This window comes from Hemitrygon akajei, chromosome 16 (genome assembly GCF_048418815.1).
Source record: "Hemitrygon akajei chromosome 16, sHemAka1.3, whole genome shotgun sequence".
Classification (NCBI taxonomy): domain Eukaryota; kingdom Metazoa; phylum Chordata; class Chondrichthyes; order Myliobatiformes; family Dasyatidae; genus Hemitrygon; species Hemitrygon akajei.
In genome coordinates this window covers 10339832-10362318 of record NC_133139.1, presented here as the reverse complement: position 1 = coordinate 10362318, position 22487 = coordinate 10339832, and the positions used below count along the sequence as shown (strand labels likewise).

General features: G+C 39.9%; 1 protein-coding gene across 2 annotated transcripts in view; it reads left to right on the top strand.

Moving 5' to 3' along the window:
- scamp4 (secretory carrier membrane protein 4) overlaps positions 1-22238 on the top strand; it is a 36594-nt gene extending 14356 nt beyond the window's left edge. For both annotated transcript variants that reach the window (XM_073068221.1, XM_073068223.1), the window contains exons 3-7: positions 588-716; positions 7016-7172; positions 7266-7367; positions 8989-9106; positions 21219-22238. In XM_073068221.1, the coding sequence (XP_072924322.1) occupies positions 588-716; positions 7016-7172; positions 7266-7367; positions 8989-9106; positions 21219-21395 (683 nt within the window). In that variant the 3' untranslated portion in view covers positions 21396-22238. The remainder of the gene's footprint in view (positions 1-587; positions 717-7015; positions 7173-7265; positions 7368-8988; positions 9107-21218) is intronic.
- The last annotated feature ends 249 nt before the right edge of the window (positions 22239-22487 follow it).

Here is a 22487-nt window from a genome sequence, read left to right as displayed (position 1 = left end):
CTTCATACGTGATGAGACCTGGGTGGTGGCAGGGAGTTCAGTACTCTTACGGCCTGGGGTGGGGGGGGAAGCTACTTCTCATCCTACTAGTTCTTGTCCTAATGTTAAAGTACTTCCTGCCTGATAATAAGGGGTCAAAGAGATTGTTGGGTTGATGGGAGGCATCATTGACAATGCTAAGGGCCCTGCGTATGTAGCACTCCTGGTAAATATCTCAGGTGGGTGGAAGACAGACTCTGATGAAAATCTCAGCAATCCTCGCAATCTTTGCAGGGTCTTGTGGTCAGATGCTTTGTAATTCCCATACCAGATGGTGATACAACTGGTTAGGATACACTCAATGGTGCTCCTGTAAAAATTGGTTAGATTGGTAGGGGCAGCCTCACTCCACTGATCAATTTTAAACCCTCCTTTGTTTTTTCTTCTCTTGTTGGGCTAAATGGCTGAATTCTGATCCTATGTCTTATGATCTTGTATTTTACTTCTGTATAGCTGCTTTCCAATACACAGCAAGATTTAATGCTGTGCAGAAACTAAAAAAAGAATGTTTGATGTCTTTAATACTATCAAGTCTTTTCTGTTTTCAGAAAGAGTGAACAATTTTCCCCCACTACCAAAGTTTATTCGTTTGAAGCCTTGCTTCTATCAAAACTTTGAAGAGGAAATTCCACCACAGCACTGCCTTCTTGTCAGGAGAATTTATCATTTATGGATCCGTGAGTTGATCTATTTTGTTTCTAAAACGTATATTTGTGCTTCCTGGGTAATCTTTATAACCAATGCAAAGAATACAAAATTTTATTAGCAAGTTTCTTTTTCCTATAGTTTTCATATCTGGAATCTGTTTTAATAGAATTTATCATTTTTTAGATTGTAATTATTTACCAGTGGGGGGAAAAAGAGGGGAAAAATAGAAGAATTAATTTTGTAGCGCTCATGTTCATGTGAATAAATCCATTTATTGCTTTAAATGGAACCTTACTATTGTTCATTCTTGCACAATTAATTTTATCATTTATAGTAATTTTAAGTCTTTGCACTCTCCTTCTGTCGCAAAACAAATTTCACATGAACACACTCAAAATGCTGGAACTCAGCAGGCCAGACAGCATCAATGGAAAAAAGAACAGTTGATGTTTCAAGCCGAAACCCTTCAGCAGGACTGGAGAAAAAAAGATGAGCAGTAGATTTAAAATGTGGGGGAGTGGAGAGAAAAACACAAGGTGATAGGTGAAACCAGGAGGGGGAGGGATGAAGTAAAGAGTTGAGAAGTTGACTGGTGAAAGAGACACAGGGCTGGAGAAGGGGTAATAGGATCAGGAGAGAACAGAAGGCCATGGAAGAAAGAAAAAGTGGGGAGGAGCACCAGAGGGAGGTGATGGGCAGGCAAGGAGATAAGGTGAGAGAGGGCAGGGTGGGGGGTTCACTACCAGAAGTTCAAGAAATCGATGTTCATGCTATCAGGTTGGAGGCTACCCAGACGGAATATAAGGTGTTGTTCCTCCAACCTGAGTGTAGCCTCATCGCGACAGTAGAGGAGGCCGTGGATTGACGTATCAGAATGGGAAGTGGAATTAAGATGGATGACCACTCGGAGATCCCATTTCCTCTGGCGGATGGAGTGTAAGTGCTCAGCGAAAAGGTCTCTCAATCTACTTGAGTCTCACCAATATGCAGGAGGCCACACTGGGAGCACCGGCCACAGTATATGACCCCAACAGATTCACCGGTAAAGTGTCGCCTCACCTGGAAGGACTGTTTGAGGCCCTGAATGGTAGTGAGGGAAGAGGTGTAGGGGCAGGTGTTGCACTTCTTCTGCTTGCAAGAGTAAGTTTCACATCATATAAGATGGTGATAGTAAATCTAATTCTGAAGATTTTGGTCACCTGTTTTACATGGAGTCAAATTTTGTTTTATAACATTTCTATCAGTTTGTTAATATTGTTAATATAGCTTTTGAATGATGTTTATGCCTATTAGATTCTTTAATCACATTCACTGACTGGTTTCTAATACAGGAGATTAACTTGCTGCAAAGAAGTTAGAGTTGAGAATTCACATGTACTCATTTATGTGTGTACTGTACAGCGAAGATTTTTGCATTTTACTGTAGTAATTTTACGTATTGCACTGTACCACTGCTGCTAAAAGAAACAAATTTCAAGACATAGGTGAGTGAAGATAAATGGGTTTCTATTATGGACTGAGACTGGGAAAGGGGTAGGGAGAGGGAAGTACCAGAGAGACATTCTGTAATTATCAAAAAACTAATTGTTTGGAATCAAATGATCTTGCCTGATTTCTCAGGGCTGGGTGTGTCTGCACCCATGCCATTCCCCACCTGCCCTGGCACTCCTTCTCTGCTACCTGTCCCACACCCATCCTGTGGCACTCCACCCTCACCATTTCTGACATTCTTTGTTCCTGACAGATTTACAAACTTGCTCACCGCTCCATATTGACAAATACAGTACTGTTCTAAAGTCGTAGATTCCCTAGCTATGTACAGTTTGTGAACCCTTTGCAATTACCTGGTTTTCTGCATTAATTACACATAAAATGTGGTCTGATCTTCATCTAAGTCCCCATAGTAGATGATCACAATCTGCCTAAACTAATAACACACAAACAATTTTATTAGTTTAGGCAGATTGTGTTTGTCTTTATTGAACACATTGTTTAATCATTCACAGTCCAGGCTGGAAAAAGTATGTGAACCCTTGTATTTAATAACTAGTAGAACCTCCTTTAGCAGCAGTAACTTCCACCAAGCATTTCATGTTGCTGCTGATCAGACTAGCACTACGACAAGGAGGAATTTTAGTTCTCCATTCCAACATACAAAACCGTTTTAGTTCATCAATATTTCTGGGATATCTTGCATGAACAGCCCTCTTCAGGTCATGCCACAGCATCTCAATTGGGTTAAAGTCTGGGCTCTGGCTTGGCCATTCCAAAATACAAATTTTCTTCTTTTTAAACCGTTCTGTTGTTGATTTACTCTTGTATTTCAGATTATTGACTTGTCCAGCTTCATGCATCCCTACAATTTTTTTTCTAAGGTCGTTTGAAAGTTTTTTCATTGAGGCCTGGTGCATATAAATAGATCTTTCCTGGGAAGAGCAGGTTCTGTCAGTAACCTGACTTTGTGTGTCTTTTTTATAGGGCAGGGCACCTCTACAACCCACACCTCCAATGTCATCTCATAGCTTTTATAGATGGCATTACCCCAGAGGTTCACATACTTTTTTTGAACTAGAGTGAGATTGTTTAAATGGTGTACTTAGTATTGCCAAAAAGTACAATTGATTGTGTGTTGTTAATTTAGGCAGATTGTGTAAGTTTATTATTGCAGCTTAGTTGAAGATCAGACCACATTTTATGAGTAATTAATGAAAACCAGGTAATTGCAAATGGTTCACAAACTTTTTCTTGCAACTGTCTGTGCCTAAAACTTTTGCACAGTACTGTACTACTAAAGCAAGATTCCTAGACTGTTTCAAGGACTCTGTGGTTTGATGTTTAATATTCCTTGTGTTAGTTGCTAATTTTTTGCTGTTCGTGCGATTTCTTTTTGCGTGCTGGACGTTTGCTGTTTTCTTTGTATGGGTTCTATGGTGTAGTTTCATGACTGTCTGTGGGAAGGTGAATCTCCAGGTTGTATCACTGGATATATATGTACTTTGTACTTTGAATCTTGGTTGAGTCTACTTGGAGCTGACTGAGTCTACTGAATAAAGTACTGAGTTTTAAGAATAACTTTTATTTAGGAGAGAAGAAGTAGAGAAGTCTAGAGACTTTGGATCAATGTAGTCCAGAGTTTAGGGCCAAGGTGACAGAAGGAAAGAAACGAACGTTATTGGTGGAGCTATTAAAAATATTTAGCAGGTCAATTTTGCAGAACAAGTGAAATCTCTGAGACTGGTCTGAATAGAGAAGTTTACAAAGAAAGGGAGGAACCAAGGCTACATAGATATTTGGGAAAATAAGGATAGTATTTTTAATAATGAAACAGACTTGTTAATTTTAAGCTTATTAAACACAAGATACCAATCTATCAATGTCAAATTTGGAGTGCTTTGGAAATCCCACCTAGGTTTTGACAAAGAGATAGCAAAACCAGTCAGTGAAGTCTGCAAAGTAAACTTTGTGACAACCAGCACTTTTGTTAATACATGTGATATAGCAGGAAAATAATTGAATGAGGTTTAAATGTTTATCTGTGGTAATTTACTGTATTTTCGGTAGAAACCTCTTAAAAAGAAATCTTTCCCTTTTTTTGTACATTTCCTTTGTTGAAAACACTCCTATCCTGTCGGATGAAAGGAAGTTAATACTATAAGACTTTGGGAAGTGTGTTTTCAGTTGTAAGGAACAGCAAAACTAAAGCCAAAAAATATAGCGAACTGCTGCAGAAATTAAGTAGGGATTAACAAGAAACCATTGCAAGAAAGCTGGAAGTGTGAAACTAGCAGCCGCAGAGTGGTTGAAGCAGGGATGTCAGTGCATTTCAGGGGTAGTTAGATTAGAATATAGGAGAGTCGATGGCTATGCTGATAGAGTTGGATAAGGGAAGTTGGGAGGAACCCAAATGATTCAGTAGGATCAGGATGGATGTTTTAAAATCTGTATATTTTATTAATTAGTCACATTCAAATTTCTTGATTAACAGCATTATTTAGGGCTCCCATGTTGAACTGCTGGAGAAGAGATTCCACCCTACTTTTGTAATCTGGTTGATAGAAATCAACCCCACCACACCTTGCCATTAGCAGTATTGGAAATATAGAACTTCATTTGCTGCACAATTTCACACAGAATTATACAGCACTTTAGTTCAGCATGGACTAGATGGGCTAGAAACAGGTCCTTCAGCCCATCTAGTCCATGATTACTGGTATTCTATCTAGTCCCATTGCTCCAGACCCCTCCCATCCATGTATTTATCCCAACTTCTCTTAAATATTGCCATCAAACCTGCATCCACCATTTCCACTAGCAGCTCCTTCCACACTCATGCCAACTTCTGACTGAAGAGGTTTCCCTTAAATATTTCACCCTTCACCTTTAATCGAACACTTCTAGTCCTAGTGTTACCCAATCTCGGTTACTCTACCCCTCATAATTTTGTATAGCTCTATCAAACACAAAACGCACCTCATCTGCCTTGATGTTGTGGTTGGGAAGGGTGTTGGGGTTTAACAATATCAGAGCACATTTACCACTCTGATTTGTGCTCCTGCTTCCCCTTCAATATGACCGTTGATGTATAACTTTGCTCACTGTCCTGCTCTAAGGATCACTAAAGTAGCTTGCCAATAAACAAAATCTACTAAAATAAAAATCAGTTTTGCTAACTAGTTTTCAAAATAGAGTTATGTTCTTCAGCTCGTCAGAGTCCTCTGCCCAGGGCCAGTCTTTCAAGCCGTTCCCAGGTATAACCATCGTATGTCTTCTATGTGAAAGTCACTGCTCTCCCAGGAATGAGGTCTCCCGAGCCTCTGTTAGTGTTTCTGTAGCTTGGTTTTTATGGGATGGGTTGTTAACCCCTCCACCTTTGGCACCATCCGAGGTGGAGTTATAGTTATGGTATGGCGGTGGGGGCATCTGCACAATATCAAAATAAGCCACAGAAACTTGTAAAATTAGTCAGCTTGGTACCAGCCTCCGTAGTATCCAAGACATCTTTGAGGAGCAGTGCCTTAGGAAGGTGGCGTCCATCATTAAGGATCCCCACTACCCAGGATATGCCCTCTTCACACTGTTATCATCGGGAGGGAGAAGCCTGAAGGCATGCTCTCGGTGATTCAGGAACAGCTTCTTCAATCCCCCCTCCCCACCTGACCCCGTCCCCCCACCATCCAATTTCTAAATGGATGTTGAACCCATGAACACTACTTCACTTTTTTAAAACTTTTTTTTGCACTAATTTTAACTTTAATAGTTATATATATATAATATGTGTGTGTGTATTATATATACACACACACTTAATGCAACTCAGATTTTTTTCTCTATTTGTCATGTGTTTCATTGTACTGCTACCTTAAAGTTAATACATTTCACGACATATGCCAGTGATATTAATTCTGATTCTAATGTTACTTGAATCTAAAAATTGTGTGTATTAAACAAGTTAATTATTAATGGTCTGTTCTTGTCTAGGCGTTTTAAGTTGATTTGGTATACCAAATTAATTAGATCCAATTGCTGATAAATGCTATCGTAATTATTATATAATGTGTAGACCTGTATATACTGTGCTTCCAGATATTTAAAAACCTTTATTACAAGCTGGTTAGGTGAGCAGGTAGTTATTGGCACATGTTAGATCACTACGATAACTGTTGCATAAGTCCCTCATTGCTGAAGATCTGGGATGATTTGTCCCTGCCCCATTCAAACATGAAGTGTGGTGGGTTTACTGGAACACAATGTGGCTGACCCAAAATATACAATATACAAATAATAGATCTGCGATAGTATTTGCAATGAACAAACATTAGTTTGTTTAATTGTCATTCAATCATATACATAAAACAGCCCAACAAAACAGCATTCCTCTGTGGTCAAGGTGCAAAACACTGTACCAACAGTAATAGTACATGGCACATAACACTTATTGTATATAAATGCCAGTGAAACCCCAGACGAATGCAATCCAGCTTGTTTTCCACAAAGTAAACACTGGAGGGCAGCCCCCAATCCTGAACGGATTCCAACGCGTCTACAGAAGCCTCTGCTCTCTCCCACACAGCCTCCAGCGTCTGCCACAGGCGACACCACAACAAGAGGGCACAAGAGCGAACAGTAATTAGCAATCAAATGGCAGAGCACAAGAGAAAATGCATTTAACGTAGTGCTGTTTTCTCCCTGGGCAGTAGCTACAGGTTTTGCCAAAAAAGACATTTGGATAGTGACATCCTCTTTCCATTAAAGAGTTTTTGCTTTGCAGAAAATCCATTGTACTTATTGATCACTGAACAGTCCTAACTAAACTTTTCTTTGTTTTCAGTTTACAGCGTGACCCTGGCAGTGAATTTGGTGGGTTGCTTGGCTTGGCTGATAGCTGGAGATAGTGCTATCAATTTTGGCCTGGCCATACTCTGGCTCGTTCTTTTCAGCCCCAGTTCGTATGTCTGTTGGTTTCGTCCAGTTTATAAAGCATTTAGGTAAATACTTGCATAAAGATGAAAATAATTTTAGTTGATTGATGTGGTTCCCCAGATTTATATTTAAAGCTTGTAATTCTTTTTCCCCAACAGATCTGATAGTTCCTTTAACTTCATGGCATTCTTCTTCATTTTTGCTGCTCAGATTATATTTGTAACTTTGCAAGCGATTGGTTTCAGAGGGTGGGGTGCCTGGTGAGTATAACAACCTTAGAAACTATTTTCCACTTCTTATATAATGTTTTAGTTTATCTTTGTTCATTGTGATATGTTGTATACATACATTTTGTAGCCACTTTATGAGGTACAGAAGTAGAACTTCGTGTGGTCTTCTGTTGCTTTACCCCATTTACTTCAAGGTTTGATGTGTAGTGCATTCAGAGATGCTCTTCTGCACAACACTGTTGTAACACATGGTTATTTGAGTTACTGTTGCCTTTCTGTTGGCTTGAACCAGTCTGGCCATTCTCCTCTGACCTCTCTCAAAATCAAGGCATTTTCACCCACAGAACTGCCTCTCGCTGGATTTTTTAAAAAAAATTCTAGTGCAGGGGTTCCCAACCTTAATCATGGCAATGTAGTGATTAGCACGATACTTTGCAGTACAGGCGACCGGGTTCATTTCCTGCTGCCGTTGGTAGGTTAATTGGTCAATGTAAATTGTCCTGTGATTAGGCAAGAATTAAATTAGGAGGATTGCTGAGTGGCATGGCGTGAAGGGCCAGAATGCTCATTCTGCACTGCATCATAATAAAACTAAAAAACACTTTCTATGCCATGGACCCCTATCATTAACTGAGGATCCGTGGACCTCAGGTTGGGAACCCTTGCTCTAGAGATTGCTGTGTGTGAAAACCCCAGGGAATTAGCAGTTTCTGAGATACTCAAACCACCCTCAATGGCACCAACAGTCATTCCACAGTCGAAGTCACTTAGATCACATTTCTTTCCCATTCTGATGTTTGGTCTGAACAACAACTGAACTTCTTCACCATGTCTGCATGCTTTTATGTACTGAGTTACTGCCTCATGATTGGCTGATTAAATACTTGCATTAATGTGCAGGTGTACCCAATAAAGTGGTCACTGAGGGTAGATCTGCAAGTTCATGTAGTACTTCCTATCTGTCACAAGGTGGCAAAATCTTACCAGACAATACTCCCAACAGTGAAAATAAATCTTTGCACAATGCACAAAAGCAACACACACAAAATGCTGGAGGAACTCAGCAGATCAGGCAGCATCTATGGAAATGAATAAACAGTCAACATTTCGGGCCAAGACCCTTCATCAAGACTCATGAAAGTCTTTCTTTATCCCAGAGAGAAAGTAGCTTGCATTTTAAACTTTTAGTCTGTTGTGAAGGTATTATTTGACTTGATTATATTGTGGTTAACTGAGCTGTTTTCTCCTCACTTCTCTGAAGAAATGGGCAATGGCACCAGCAAATGCAGACTGATCAGTAAAATAATCACCAGCAGTCATCAGTCATTATGTTAAATTAACTAAATTAATGAGATGCTGCTGCCTCCAGTAATGTGACCAATAACTAAGGCTGCTGATGTTATCTTCTGCATGAAAAAAGCGCCATTTTTGGAATTAATATAGTCATAAGGCATGTATAGAGCAGAGCAGGTGGTGTATACTCTTGGACTTAGTCAATATTTGTCCTTTAACCAGATGAATGAATTTCTTTTCTGGTTTGTTCAAGTGACTGTAATAGAAAATGCCAAAAAAGCATATGTTTTTATGTCTGCATTAAGGGCCAATGATAAAGGTGATCGATTATAATGAAACCACTGTTTTCTAATTTCAGTGGATGGATAGTTGCCATTGGGATGTTCTCTTATAATGTTGGTGCTGGAGTGGTCATGCTCTTTCCTGCAATTATGTTCACAGCAGTAGCAATCCTGAGTGCCCTTGTAATTCTCCGTGTAAGTATTTTCCCTCTCTGCTTATCAGAAAAAATTCCTTTCATATTTTACAGAAATTATAATTGCAGCCTTCAATAAGAATTCAGAACAATACTTAGTTAACAGATAAAAATGCACAGCATTCTGCTTGTTGATGCTGCAACAAAATCACAGTCATAATGATCTTAATTGAATTATAAATTTACCACATAAAAGAAATGGTTGATGGTGTTGCTGGTTAAGAACTTGAATACCTTTCCAAGTAGAATAGAGTTCATCCAAGATAATAACTAAATTCCATTGTTCAGGTTCTTTTTCAAGAAAACTATTAGCAGAAACCATTTTAATTAATATGGTTCTCTGAGTGTTTTTATCAATATGCTTGTTATTCTTTGTATGCTATTAAAAATACTTGCCCTTATCTACAGTTGCAAGAAAAAGTTTATGAACCTTTTGCAATTACCTGGTTTTCTGCATTAATTACTCATAAAGTGTGGTCTGATCTTCATCCAGGTCACAATTTGTGTAAACTAATAACACACAAGGAATTGTACTTTTCATGTCTTTATTGAACATTTGGTTTAATCATTCACAGTCCAGGCAGGTAAAAGTATGTGAACCTTTGTATTTAATAACTGGTAGAACCACCTTTAGCAGTGATACCCTCCACCAAATGTTTCCTATAGCAGCTGATCAGACTTGCACAACGGTGTAGAGGAATTTTAGACTATTTCTCCATTTAAAACTGTTTCAGTTCATCAATATTTCTGGGATTCCTTGCATGAACAGCATTCTTCAGGTCATGTCACAGCATCTCATTTGGGTTAAGGTCTGGACTCTGTCTTGGCCATTCCAAAACATGAATTTTCTTACTTTTAAACCATTCTGTTGTTGATTTACTCTTGTTTTTCGGATCATTGTCTTGTTGCATTATCCAACTTTGATTAACCTTCAGATGACGGACCACTACCCTAACATTCTCCTGTAAAATGTCTTGATACAATTTTGAATTTTTTTGTTCCCACAACGATTGCAAGCTGTCCAGGCCCTGCTCCTTACATCGTGCTTCACTGTTAGGATGAGGTTTTAGTGTTGGTGCCCTTTTTCCTCCAAACATAGCAGTGTTCATTTCTGCCAAAAAGTTCAACTTTTGTCTCATCTGTTCAGAGAACATTGTCCCAGAAGTGTTGCAGGACATCCAGGTGATCTTTTACAAACTTGAGATGTGCAACAATATTTTTTGGAGAGCAGTGGTTTCCTCTGTGGTGTAGTTCCATGAACACCATTCTTGTTCAGTGTTTTTCTTATAGTGGATACAGGAACATAGACTTTAGCAACTTCTAGGGATTTCTTCAGATTTTTTCCTGTTACTCTTGGGTCTTTTTCACCTTCACCATTGCATGTTGTGCTCTTGGTGTGATCTTAGCAGGACATCCACTCCTAGGGGCAGTAGCAATTGTACTGAATTTCCTCCATTTGTAGATGATTTCTCTCACTGTGGACTGATGAACACTCAGGTCTTTAGAAATGCTTTTGTAGCCTTTTCCAGCTTTATGCATCCCTACAATTGTTCTAACGTCCTCCAAAAGTCACTTTGATCAAGGCATGGTGCAGATAAAGAGATCTTTCTTGAGAAGAGTAGAGTCTGTCAGTAACTTGACCTTGTATCTTTTTTTATAGAGCAGGGCACCTCTACAACCCACACCTCCAATCTCATCTTATTGATTGGAACACCTGACTCCAAATAACTTTTGTGGAAGGCATTACCCCAGAGGTTCACATACTTTTTTAAACCTAGACTAAGATTGTTTTAATGGTGTACTCAGTATTGACAAAAAGATTTACAATTGTTACCATTTTATTCGTTTAGGCAGATTGAGTTTGTCTATTGTGGTGACTTAGGTGAAGATCAGACCACATTTTATGAGTAACTAATGCAGAAAACCAGGTAATTGCAAAGGATTCACAAACCTCTTCTTGCAGCTGTAGGAGACACTCAAGTTCTTTGCAGAATCAGTTCATTGTGGTGCAGTTTTAACTAAATTATGATGTATCTTGTGTCTACTCTCTGAAGGTCTTTAGTGATTTAGAGATCTTGGAAAGTGAGGTCCTGCTTCAGCTGAAAAAGCTGGAAGTTAAATACCAAGGGTATTTAAAGAGTATTTTAAAGGGTTATTTCCACACATAGATTGGGAAGCTCATTCTGTAAAAGGGCTGGATGGTTTAGAGTTTGTGAAATGTGTGCAGGATAGTTTTTTGCAACAATACATAGAAGTACTGACTAGAGATGGGGCAGTGTTGGATCTCCTGTTAGGGAATGCGATAGGTCAGCTGACAGATGTATGTGTTGGGGAGCACTTCGGGTCCAGTGATCACAATAGCATTAGTTTCAATATAATTATGGAGAAGGACAGGACTGGACCTAGCGTTGAGATTTTTGATTGGAGAAAGGCTAACTTTGAGGAGATGCGAAGGGATTTAGAGAGAGTGGATTGGGTCAAGTTGTTTTATGGGAAGGATGTAATAGAGAAATGGAGGTCATTTAAGGGTGAAATTATGAGGGTACAGAATCTTTATGTTCCTGTTAGGTTGAAAGGAAAGGTTAAAGGTTTGAAAGCGCCATGGTTTTCAAGGGATATTAGAAACTTGGTTCGGAAAAAGAGGGATGTCTACAATAGATATAGGCAGCATAGAGTAAAGGAATTGCTCGAGGAATATAAAGAATGTAAAAGGAATCTTAAGAAAGAGATTAGAAAAGCTAAAAGAAGTTACGAGTTTGGTTTGGCAAATAAGGTGGAAGTAAATCCGAAAGGTTTCTACAGTTATATTAAAAGCAAGAGGATAGTGAGGGATAAAATTGGTCCCTTAGAGAATCAGGGTGGTCAGCTATGTGTGGAGCCGAGGGAGATGGGAGAGATTTTGAACGATTTCTTCTCTTTGGTATTCACTAAGGAGAAGGATATTGAATGGTGTAAGGTGTGGGAAACAAGTAAGGAAGTTATGGAACCTATAACAATTAGAGGTGGAAGTACTGGCGCTTTTAAGAAATTTAAAAGTGGATAAATCTCCGAGTCCTGACAGGATATTCCCCAGGACCTTGAGGGAAGTTTGTGTAGAGATAGCAGGAGCTCTGACGGAGATCTTTCAGATGTCATTAGAAACGGGGATTGTGCCGGAGGATTGGCGTATTGCTCATGTGGTTCCATTGTTTAAAAAGGGTTCTAGAAGTAAGCCTAGCAATTATCGACCTGTCAGTTTGACATCAGTGGTGGGTAAATTAATGGAAAGTATTCTTAGAGATAGTATTTATAATTATCTGGATAGACAGGATCTGATTAGGAGTAGCCAGCATGGATTTGTGCGTGGAAGGTCATGTTTGACAAACCTTATTGAATTTTTTGAAGAAGTTACGAGGAATGTTGACGAGGGTAAGGCAGTGGATGTAGTCTATATGGACTTCAGCAAGGCCTTTGACAAAGTTCCACATGGAAGGTTAGTTAAGAAGGTTCAGTCGTTAGGTATTAATGCTGGAGTAATAAAATGGATTCAACAGTGGCTAGATGGGAGATGCCAGAGAGTAGTGGTGGATAATTGTTTATCGGGATGGAGGCCGGTGACTAGCGGGGTGCCTCAGGGATCTGTTTTGGGCCCAATGTTGTTTGTAATATACATAAATGATCTGGATGATGGGGTGGTAAATTGGATTAGTAAGTATGCCGATGATACTAAGGTAGGAGGTGTTGTGGATAATGAGGTGGGTTTTCAAAGCTTGCAGGGAGATTTATGCCGGTTAGAAGAATGGGCTGAACGTTGGCAGATGGAGTTTAATGCTGAGAAGTGTGAGGTTCTACATTTTGGCAGGAATAATCCAAATAGAACATACAGGGTAAATGGTAGGGCATTGAGGAATGCAGTGGAACAGAGAGATCTAGGAATAACAGTGCCTAGTTCCCTGAAGGTGGAGTCTCATGTAGATAGGGTGGTGAAGAAGGCTTTTGGAACGCTGGCCTTTATAAATCAGAGCATTGAGTACAGAAGTTGGGATGTAATGTTAAAATTGTACAAGGCATTGGTAAGGCCAAATTTGGAATATTGTGTACAGTTCTGGTCACCGAATTATAGGAAAGATATCAATAAATTAGAGAGAGTGCAGAGACGATTTACTAGGATGTTACCTGGGTTTCAGCACTTAAGTTACAGAGAAAGGTTGAACAAGTTAGGTCTCTATTCATTGGAGCGTAGAAGGTTGAGGGGGGATTTGATCGAGGTATTTAAAATGTTGAGAGGGATAGATAGAGTTGACGTGAATAGGCTGTTTCCATTGAGAGTAGGGGAGATTCAAACGAGAGGACATGATTTGAGAGTTAGGGGGCAAAAGTTTAAGGGAAACACGAGGGGGTATTTCTTTACTCAGAGAGTGATAGCTGTGTGGAATGAGCTTCCTGTAGAAGTAGTAGAGGCCAGTTCAGTTGTGTCATTTAAGGTAAAATTGGATAGGTATATGGACAGGAAAGGAGTGGAGGGTTATGGGCTGAGTGCGGGTAGGTGGGACTAGGTGAGATTAAGAGTTCGGCACGGACTAGGAGGGCCGGAATGGCCTGTTTCCGTGCTGTGATTGTTATATGATTATAAGTCTGTGATAATATATACAAACCCCGAACATGTATTTTTCAAAAGTCATCGAAGACTGGTGAAATCCCTAATGGGCTAATGTTGTCCCAGTATGTTAAAAGGGTAACCGCACTGACCCTGGTAACTATAGACCAGTAAACTAAACGTGTAACGTAGATAGGATAATGGAGACAGTAATAAAGAATGAGGTGGAAAAGCAGTTGATAAGAACTGGCATGTTAGCAGAAAACCAGCTTGGGTTCAGAAAGGGGAAATTATGTTTTACTAATATGCTGGAGTTCTCTGAAGAGGCAGCTAAAATTTATGTTAATAATAGAGCAGCTGATGTCATTTACTTGGAGTTTCAGAAGGCTTCTAACCATGAATGGTTAATAATCAAATTATAGGAGGTAGGGATTCAGGGTAAGGTGTGTGAATGGGCTCAAAAACAGAAAATAACAAGTTATGGTGAGAGGATCAGTTTCACACCGAGAAGATGTTAACAGTGGGGTTCTGCAGGGATCAGTTTTGGGGCTACTGCTGATTTTTATTTACATTAATGATTTGGATAAGCACATAACAAATATCTAGTAAAGTTTGCCGATGCCACAAAATTGGGGGGACGGGTTGATAATGTTTAGGCAGCAGAATCAATGCAGTTAGAACGAAACAAAATCCAAATGAAGGCGGATAAATGGCAGATGAAATTTAATGTAGGTAAATGTAAAGTCACACATATAGAAAGTAGAAATATTAGGTATAAATATACAATGGGGATCTTGAGTTAGTAAGTGCACCATTTGAGAAGGATTTGGGTGTCCTGTTAGACTTATCACTATCAACATCTAGACAATGCACAGAAGCGATTAGGAAGGCTAATAGAATGTTGGGCTATATAATGCGTTCAAGTCTAGAGGCATTCTCCTTAAGCTATGTGCTTGTGAGGCCACACGTTGAGCATTGTGTACAATTTTGGTCTCCATATTGTGTGAGGCACCGGAGACAGTTCAGAGAAGGGTGACACGGCTCATTCCAGGTCTGCAAGGTATCAGCTATGAGGAAAGATTGAAAGAATTAAATCTTTTTAGCCTAAGTAGATGTAGAATGACAGGAGACATGATAGAAGTGTTCAAAATCATTAGAGTATGAGTAAGGTGGCTGCTAGCTGTTGCTTCAAAATTAATCCATCATCGAGGACTCAGGACCATAGGGGGAGACTGGTTAAAGCAAGATTTCAGACTAACATCAGGAAGCTTTTCTTTACAGAGCGAGTTGTGGACACATGGAGCAAACTACGTAGTTGAGAGTAGTACTTCAGAGGCTTTCAAATCTAAATTTAGTAGTTATTTCAGTACAGAATGAGAATAGAAATTTGGCAAGCTTTGTTGGGCGAATGGCTTGTTCTTGTGAAAACTTTTAATGTTCTAATGTAAAACATTTAATCCTATGCGTTGGAAGCCAAATAAAAATTTTGTTCTGCTTGTTTTATTCCTGTGAAGTTGTCGCTTTTAATCGGGAATCTTGCAGATTTCACATATAAACAAGTGGCTTAACACACCTTGTTTAGTTTAGCGGTATACATCTATACAGTTGAATAAGCTTGAACCAAAGCTGAATAAAGTCTTCTTGGGCTTCCTGCTGGGTACAGGTATTGATTACAACTGATGTTTCAATGACAAACTTTGCCATATTCTTCAGGGATGATACCTGGGAATGTCTAGTCTGGCGGTATCAATAGACAATAGGTGCAGAAGTAGACCGTTTAGCCCTTTGAGCCTGCACCGCCATTTTGAGATCATGGCTGATCAATTCCTATCAATACCCGGTTCCTGCCTTGTCCCCATATCCCTTGATTCCCCTATCCATAAGATACCTATCTAGCTCCTTCTTGAAAGCATCCAGAGAATTGGCCTCCACTACCTTCCGAGGCAGTGCATTCCAGACCCCCACAACTCTCTGGGAGAAGAAGTTTTTCCTTAACTCTGTCCTAAATGACCTACCCCTTATTCTCAAACCATGCCCTCTGGTACTGGACTCTCCCAGCATCTGGAACATAATTCCTGCCTCTATCTTGTCCAATCCCTTAATAATCTTATATGTTTCAATCAGATCCCCTCTCAATCTCCTTAATTCCAGCGTGTACAAGCCCAGTCTCTCTAACCTCTCTGCGTAAGACAGTCCAGACATCCCAGGAATTAAACTCGTGAATCTATGCTGCACTTCCTCTACAGCCAGGATGTCCTTCCTTAACCCTGGAGACCAAAACTGTACACAATACTCCAGGTGTGGTCTCACCAGGGCTCTGTACAAATGCAAGAGGATTTCCTTGCTCTTGTACTCAATTCCCTTTGTAATAAAGGCCAACATTCCATTAGCCTTCTTCACTGCCTGCTGCACTTGCTCATTCACCTTCAGTGACTGATGAACAAGGACTCCTAGATCTCTTTATATTTCTCCCTTACCTAACTCTACACCGTTCAGATAATAATCTGCCTTCCTGTTCTTACTCCCAAAGTGGATAACCTCACACTTATTCACATTAAACGTCATCTGCCAAGTATCTGCGCACTCACCCAGCCTATCCAAGTCACCCTGAATTCTCCTAACATCCTCATCACATGTCACACTGCCACCCAGCTTAGTATCATCAGCAAATTTGCTGATGTTATTCTCAATGCCTTCATCTAAATCGTTGACGTAAATTGTAAACAGCTGTGGTCCCAATACCGAGCCCTGTGGCACCCCACTAGTCACCACCTGCCATTCCGAGAAACACCCATTCACCACTACCCTTTGCTTTCTATCTGCCAACCAGTTTTCTATCCATGTCAATGCCTTCCCTCCGATGCCCTGAGCTTTGATTTTTACCCACCAATCGCCTATGTGGGACCTTATCAAATGCCTTCTGAAAATCGAGGTACACTACATCCACTGGATCTCCCCCGTCTAACTTCCTGGTTACATCCTCGAAAAACTCCAACAGATTAGTCAAGCATGATTTACCCTTGGTAAATCCATGCTGACTCGGTCCAATCCTATCACTGCTATCTAGATATGCCACTATTTCATCCTTAATAATGGACTCTAGCATCTTTCCCACCACCGATGTCAGGCTGACAGGTCGATAGTTCTCTGTTTTCTCCCTCCCTCCTTTCTTAAAAAGTGGGATAACATTAGCCATTCTCCAATCCTCAGGAACTGATCCTGAATCTAAGGAACATTGGAAAATGATTACCAATGCATCTGCAATTTCCAGGGCCACCTCTTTTAGTACCCTAGGGTGCAGACCATCTGGACCTGGGGATTTGTCAGCCTTCAGTCCCATCAGTCTTCTCATCACCGTTTCCTTCCGAATGTCGATCTGTTTCATTTCCTCTGTTACCCTATGTCCTTGGCCCATCCATACATCTGGGAGATTGCTTGGGTCTTCCTTAGTGAAAACAGATCTAAAGTACTCATTAAATTCTTCTGCCATTTCTCTGTTTCCCTTAACAATTTCACCCAATTCATTCTTCAAGGGCCCAACATTGTTCTTAACTATCTTCTTTCTCTTCACATACCTAAAAAAGCTTTTGCTATCTTCCTTTATATTCCTGGCTAGCTTGCGTTCGTACCTCATTTTTTCTCCCCGTATTGTCTTTTTAGTTAAGTTCTGTTGTTCCTTAAAAACTTCCCAATCATCTGTCCTCCCACTCACCTTAGCTCTGTCATATTTCCTTTTTTTTAATGCTATGCAGTCTCTGACTTCCTTTGTCAACCACTGAGGCCCCTTTCCCCCCTTTGAATCCTTCCTTCTCTGGGGGATGAACTGATTTTGCACCTTGTGCATTATTCCCAAGAATACCTGCCATTGCTGTTCCACTGTCTTTTCTGCTAGGCTATCCGTCCAGTCAGCTTTGGCCAGCTCCTCCCTCATTGCTCCATAGTTTCCCCTGTTCATCTGCAACACTGACACCTCCGAGCTGCCCTTATCCTTCTCAAATTGCAGATAAACGCTTATCATATTGTGATCACTACCTCCTAATGGCTCCTTTACTGCGAGATCGCTTATCAAATCCTGTTCATTACATAACACTAAATCCAGAATAGTCTTGTCCCTGGTCGGCTCTCGTACAAGTTGTACGACCCTTCCAGAATCTGTGGAAATATAGGGAAGATGGGCAGTAGCAACAGGTACTCTATATTTCCACCGTTTCTGGAAGGATCACCAAGATCCTGAAGAAATACTGGATTAATACGAACCATAAACCCATAAAGAAGCTGAAGTCACAGCTCATGCGGGTCAGAAGTGAGCTGAGTCTCAGGTGGGTTGGTATTGACAGGATTCTCAATGAATGCGGAGCAGTGTATATCAGCCAGATGGGATGTACAGTGGAAACCCTCAACAAAGAGCACAGGATGTGTACCAATTTGAGTTTCCCAGAGAACAGGTAGTCCCCAAGTTACGAACGTCCGACTTACGGACAACTCATACTTACGAACCGAGGAAGGAGAACGCCGTCCACCATTTTAAGTCAGATGGTGACGCCGTCTGCCATTTTAAGTCGTTGCCATTGACACTGTGTTGAGTGTTTAACTTTGTATTTGGCTTAAATTTTTCTTAGTAAGATTCACCCTGACCCCACCAGTGGCACAGTGAGATCAGCATCGGGCTGGAGAACAGAGGTTCCCGAGGTCAATCTAGTGACAGACCACTTCTGTGCTGGGTTGATGTCGATCCAGTGACTCCCGTACCATCCGTGCCGGGTTGATGTCGAGCTCGCAACCTCGTTTTAAAAAAAAAACACTGCCACCTCCAGTTTAAATTCCCACGCGGAATATTGTGGAGGATCAAATACCCAAACTCAGCACAGCCCCCACTTGGCCCATTTAGCCTGTCTCAGTGTGGTGGTCCTTAGGACCCAGCGGACCTCAGGAGCCGGCGGAGCTCGGGACCCACCGCCTGCAATGTTTCTGTTCCATTGACGGGAAGTGATCGCGATTGAAAATAAAGTGGAAATAATAGTGTTTGGAAAGAGGTGAAATGTCATTGGAAAAGCGTTAGTCTACAGTCGGTCAACAATTGGAATAATTTTAAAGGATAAAGAATAAAGTGAGAATAATGGAACATGTGAAAAGCCCTGCCCCGATGAAAGCTACGATTATTACTAAGCAATGCAGTGGTTTAATTATTGGAATACATATGTTTCTTAAGTGTTTTATATGCATAGAAAGGTAAAATATAAGACAAACGTTTGACTAACTGATGCTAAATAATACTGGATGTACTTGTTCCGACTTGCGTACAAATCCGACTTAAAGACAGACTCAGGAACGGAACTCATACGTAACCCAGGGACTGCCTGTAATCGGTGGTAGCAGAACACTGCATTCGCAATGGCCATAGGATTGACATTGACAGCGCAAAACTACTGTGCCGTGCCAGTATCTTTTGGGACTGCATGGTAATGGAAGACATTGAAATAAAACTAGAGGGGAAAAAATTAACAAAGACAAAGATCTCACTCTAAGTAAGAACTGGAATTCGATTGTAAACAAGGTGGGAGAGCAGAAACTAAATTGGATGAGAACTAACCAATCAGGAGGGACAGACTATGGGGGTATAAATTCCACCAGACTGGACATGCCCAAGCATCATCTCTGAAGAAGGCAGCATTTGTCATCAAGACATCGGTTAAATTCAATACCTGTACTGGCTAGAAGTCCAAGAAGAATTTATTTGTACACTGGGAAAGCACTCAATACTTTTTTGAACTAAGGCCATTTTCTTCTTTGCTTCTGACCTCAGGGAAATGTGGTATTCTTTTGCTTTTCATAATTTGTTGTCAATTTCCATTATTGTGGAAAGTTTTGTTTTTAAGCTTGTACTAAATAGGAAATTGTTGGTGATTGCTCAGTTTAGTGGTAAAATTGACCCATACTCTGGAATAATATGAAGGTGCTGCGGTCCGTAGAGTGGAGTTTTGTGTTTTTTGTCACAATCATAGAGAAAATTAAATTAATAACCAGTTATCTGTGAATAACTTAATTCAGGGAATTAAGTCATTAGGAGAACGACTATTAGGGAATCACTTAAATTGTCCCAGTTCAATGTTAGAATGTTTCTGTTCTGTTTTTGTTTCATTTTTAAATTTCTGTTTTTAGCTCAACATCACAAAAGGGGCTATAAAATATATCAGGAAACAAGGAGAGATGAAAGTTGCAATATAAATACTTAAACAAAAAGACATTACAAGCTGCTTTGATTTGGGGCTCTGAAACTAATCAGTAGGAAACTTTTATATCATGAGTCTTTTAATCCTGATATTTAGTTCACAGCTGTTATCACTCCCTTCCTTTCTTGCTCCCTGCTTTCCCAGTCTGCTGTTTTCTGTTTTCCACCCACCTCATTCTGCCTTACTTCCTTTGTTCATCCCACTTCTTTCCTCCTCACTATTCTTCTAATTGTTTCTCTACCCTACATGATGAAACACTATCATGATTTTATTTCCTCTCAAGATGAATATACAGCAGGGCCCATCTAGCGGGCTGTTTTTTCAGAGTTTTGAAGTGCTCTCTGAAGTTTGTCCTTGCTTACATCTTTCCTTTTTAATTACTGCCACGTACACCCTGACCTATATAGGCTCAAATTCTCTCTGCCTTTGACAAAGCATTTGATCACCTCTTAATGCTGACTTTACTACAGTATCAACTGATACAGTATACAGTCTGATGATTTAATTCCTTTGAGGTGCCTTAAGATATGGTAGTGTCGCAGTTAGCACAACACTGTTACAGCTTGGGGGTGGAGGGGGGTGTCAGAGTTCAATTCCAGCAGTGACAGTAAGAAGTTTGTACATTCTTCCCCATGACTGTGTGGATTTTCTCCTGGTGTTCTGGTTTTCTCCCACAGTCCAAAGACATACTGGTTAGTAGATTAATTGGTCATTGTAAACTAGTGTTAAATCAGTGGGTTGCTGGTCAGTGTGGCCTGTTGGGCCAGTAGAGCCTGTTCTGCATTCTATCTCTAAAATAAATAATAAACGTTTAATAATGTTTAAGAGTTTACGTAAATGCAAGTAGTTGTGCCCTAATGTGTTCCGCCATTTATTGCTATCCTTTTTTTAAAATGTATATAATTTTCTAGCATTTGCCCAGATGGATCTTTTTTTGGTGAATTAAATTATGTGCCGTTTTGGTAAGTGCTAAGTAAACTGGACAGTTGACCAGTATAAAATACTGGGCTCAGAATATGTGAATTGATTGAAAGTGGGTCTCGGGCCTTAATCCACTGCATGATTACTGAAGGAACCAATTGAGAAATTTGAATTTTGTCAACTAGACAGGCGATAATTGCACAGGGCACTAATTTGGATGAATATTTGACTTTGTTTGGAAGGTGACAGTTGCTGCAGCAGTAGTCATAGTTTATAGAATACTTGAATAATATCCAAATTTTTTCATATGTTATAAAATAGGAAAAGGAGAAAACAAATGTCAAATTAATTTTAAAAGTTTTTATTGCTATGATTTATTCTATCAGGTGCACAAAATCTACCGGGGCAGTGGTGGAAGCTTCCAGAAGGCCCAGGCGGAATGGAATGCAGGCACATGGCAAGGTGCCCCATCCAACCAATCAGCATTTCATACAGTTACTGGTAGTACTTTGCCACAGTATCCCACAGTGCCAAGGTACCCTGGTGAAAATGACTGGTCCTAAAAATGTGAACCTTCATTTCAAAGTTTATTTGCTATATTTATGATGTCATTTCACATTTCAATTGCAAATTAATATTTCCCATTGTAAATCCCTTGTATAATTGAAGATGTTAAGGCATTGCTGACTGGAACTTGTTGCACTGCGAAAGCCTCAAAATCATGAACATTAGAATCGGAAAGTTACTGCATTTTTATGCTTTTGGGCTGGGGTTTCTTGATCAGTGCTAACTGCCATTATGTCATACTTTAAAAGCGCATTAGATTGAAATTAGTTTCAAAATTAGACTGGCTTTTAAATGTTGACTCTCTTACTTTAATCTGATCATCTTCAGAGATGAACTACTTTATCATTCTCAACAGCAAAATCTGGCTTAACGACAGAACCTTGACATGTTCCACTAAATCAGGGGACCCCTCAGTTAATGGTAGGGGTCCATGGCATAAAAGAGGTTGGGAACCCCTGCACTAAATGGATTTATTTCTGTGCCTTTTCTGTATTTACTTTATCGAAGGGACCATGGTTATCTTTGAGTCTCACTGTAACATCTATAATTGCTGTAACTTGGCCCCTTCTAAAAATAATATGGGAGATTCAGCCACTGCAATCCAGCAGCTAACTTGGGTTCCTTTAAAAACTAATTATCCTGCTGTTGATGATTTGAATATGCCTCTTAATGTATGATGACTTGACCATGGGACAGTGACCTGATATGTGTCACAAAGTCTCGTTACATGGGGCACAAAGCCTGCAAGATGTATCAATGTTGCACTGTAGCTGAATTACATTTATTAGAATGGAATTAGTTGTTAATAGTTGAGAACTAATAAAGTTTGACTCAGAAAATGTGTCAAACCCCTTAATCCAACCTCAATAAACATGAATTGCCCTTGAATTATCTACACTATTATTGTCAACATTATCCCCAGGTACAATTATTCTCCTACCACTCTGATAAGTAAGTTTCCTGAATTGAAATAACAAATCTTCCAAGTCGATTTCTGCAAATCTAAAGGAGAAATTAATCAGAATCAGGTTTAATATCACTGGCATATGTCGTGAAATTTGTTGTTTGGCAGCAGGATATTACAATAT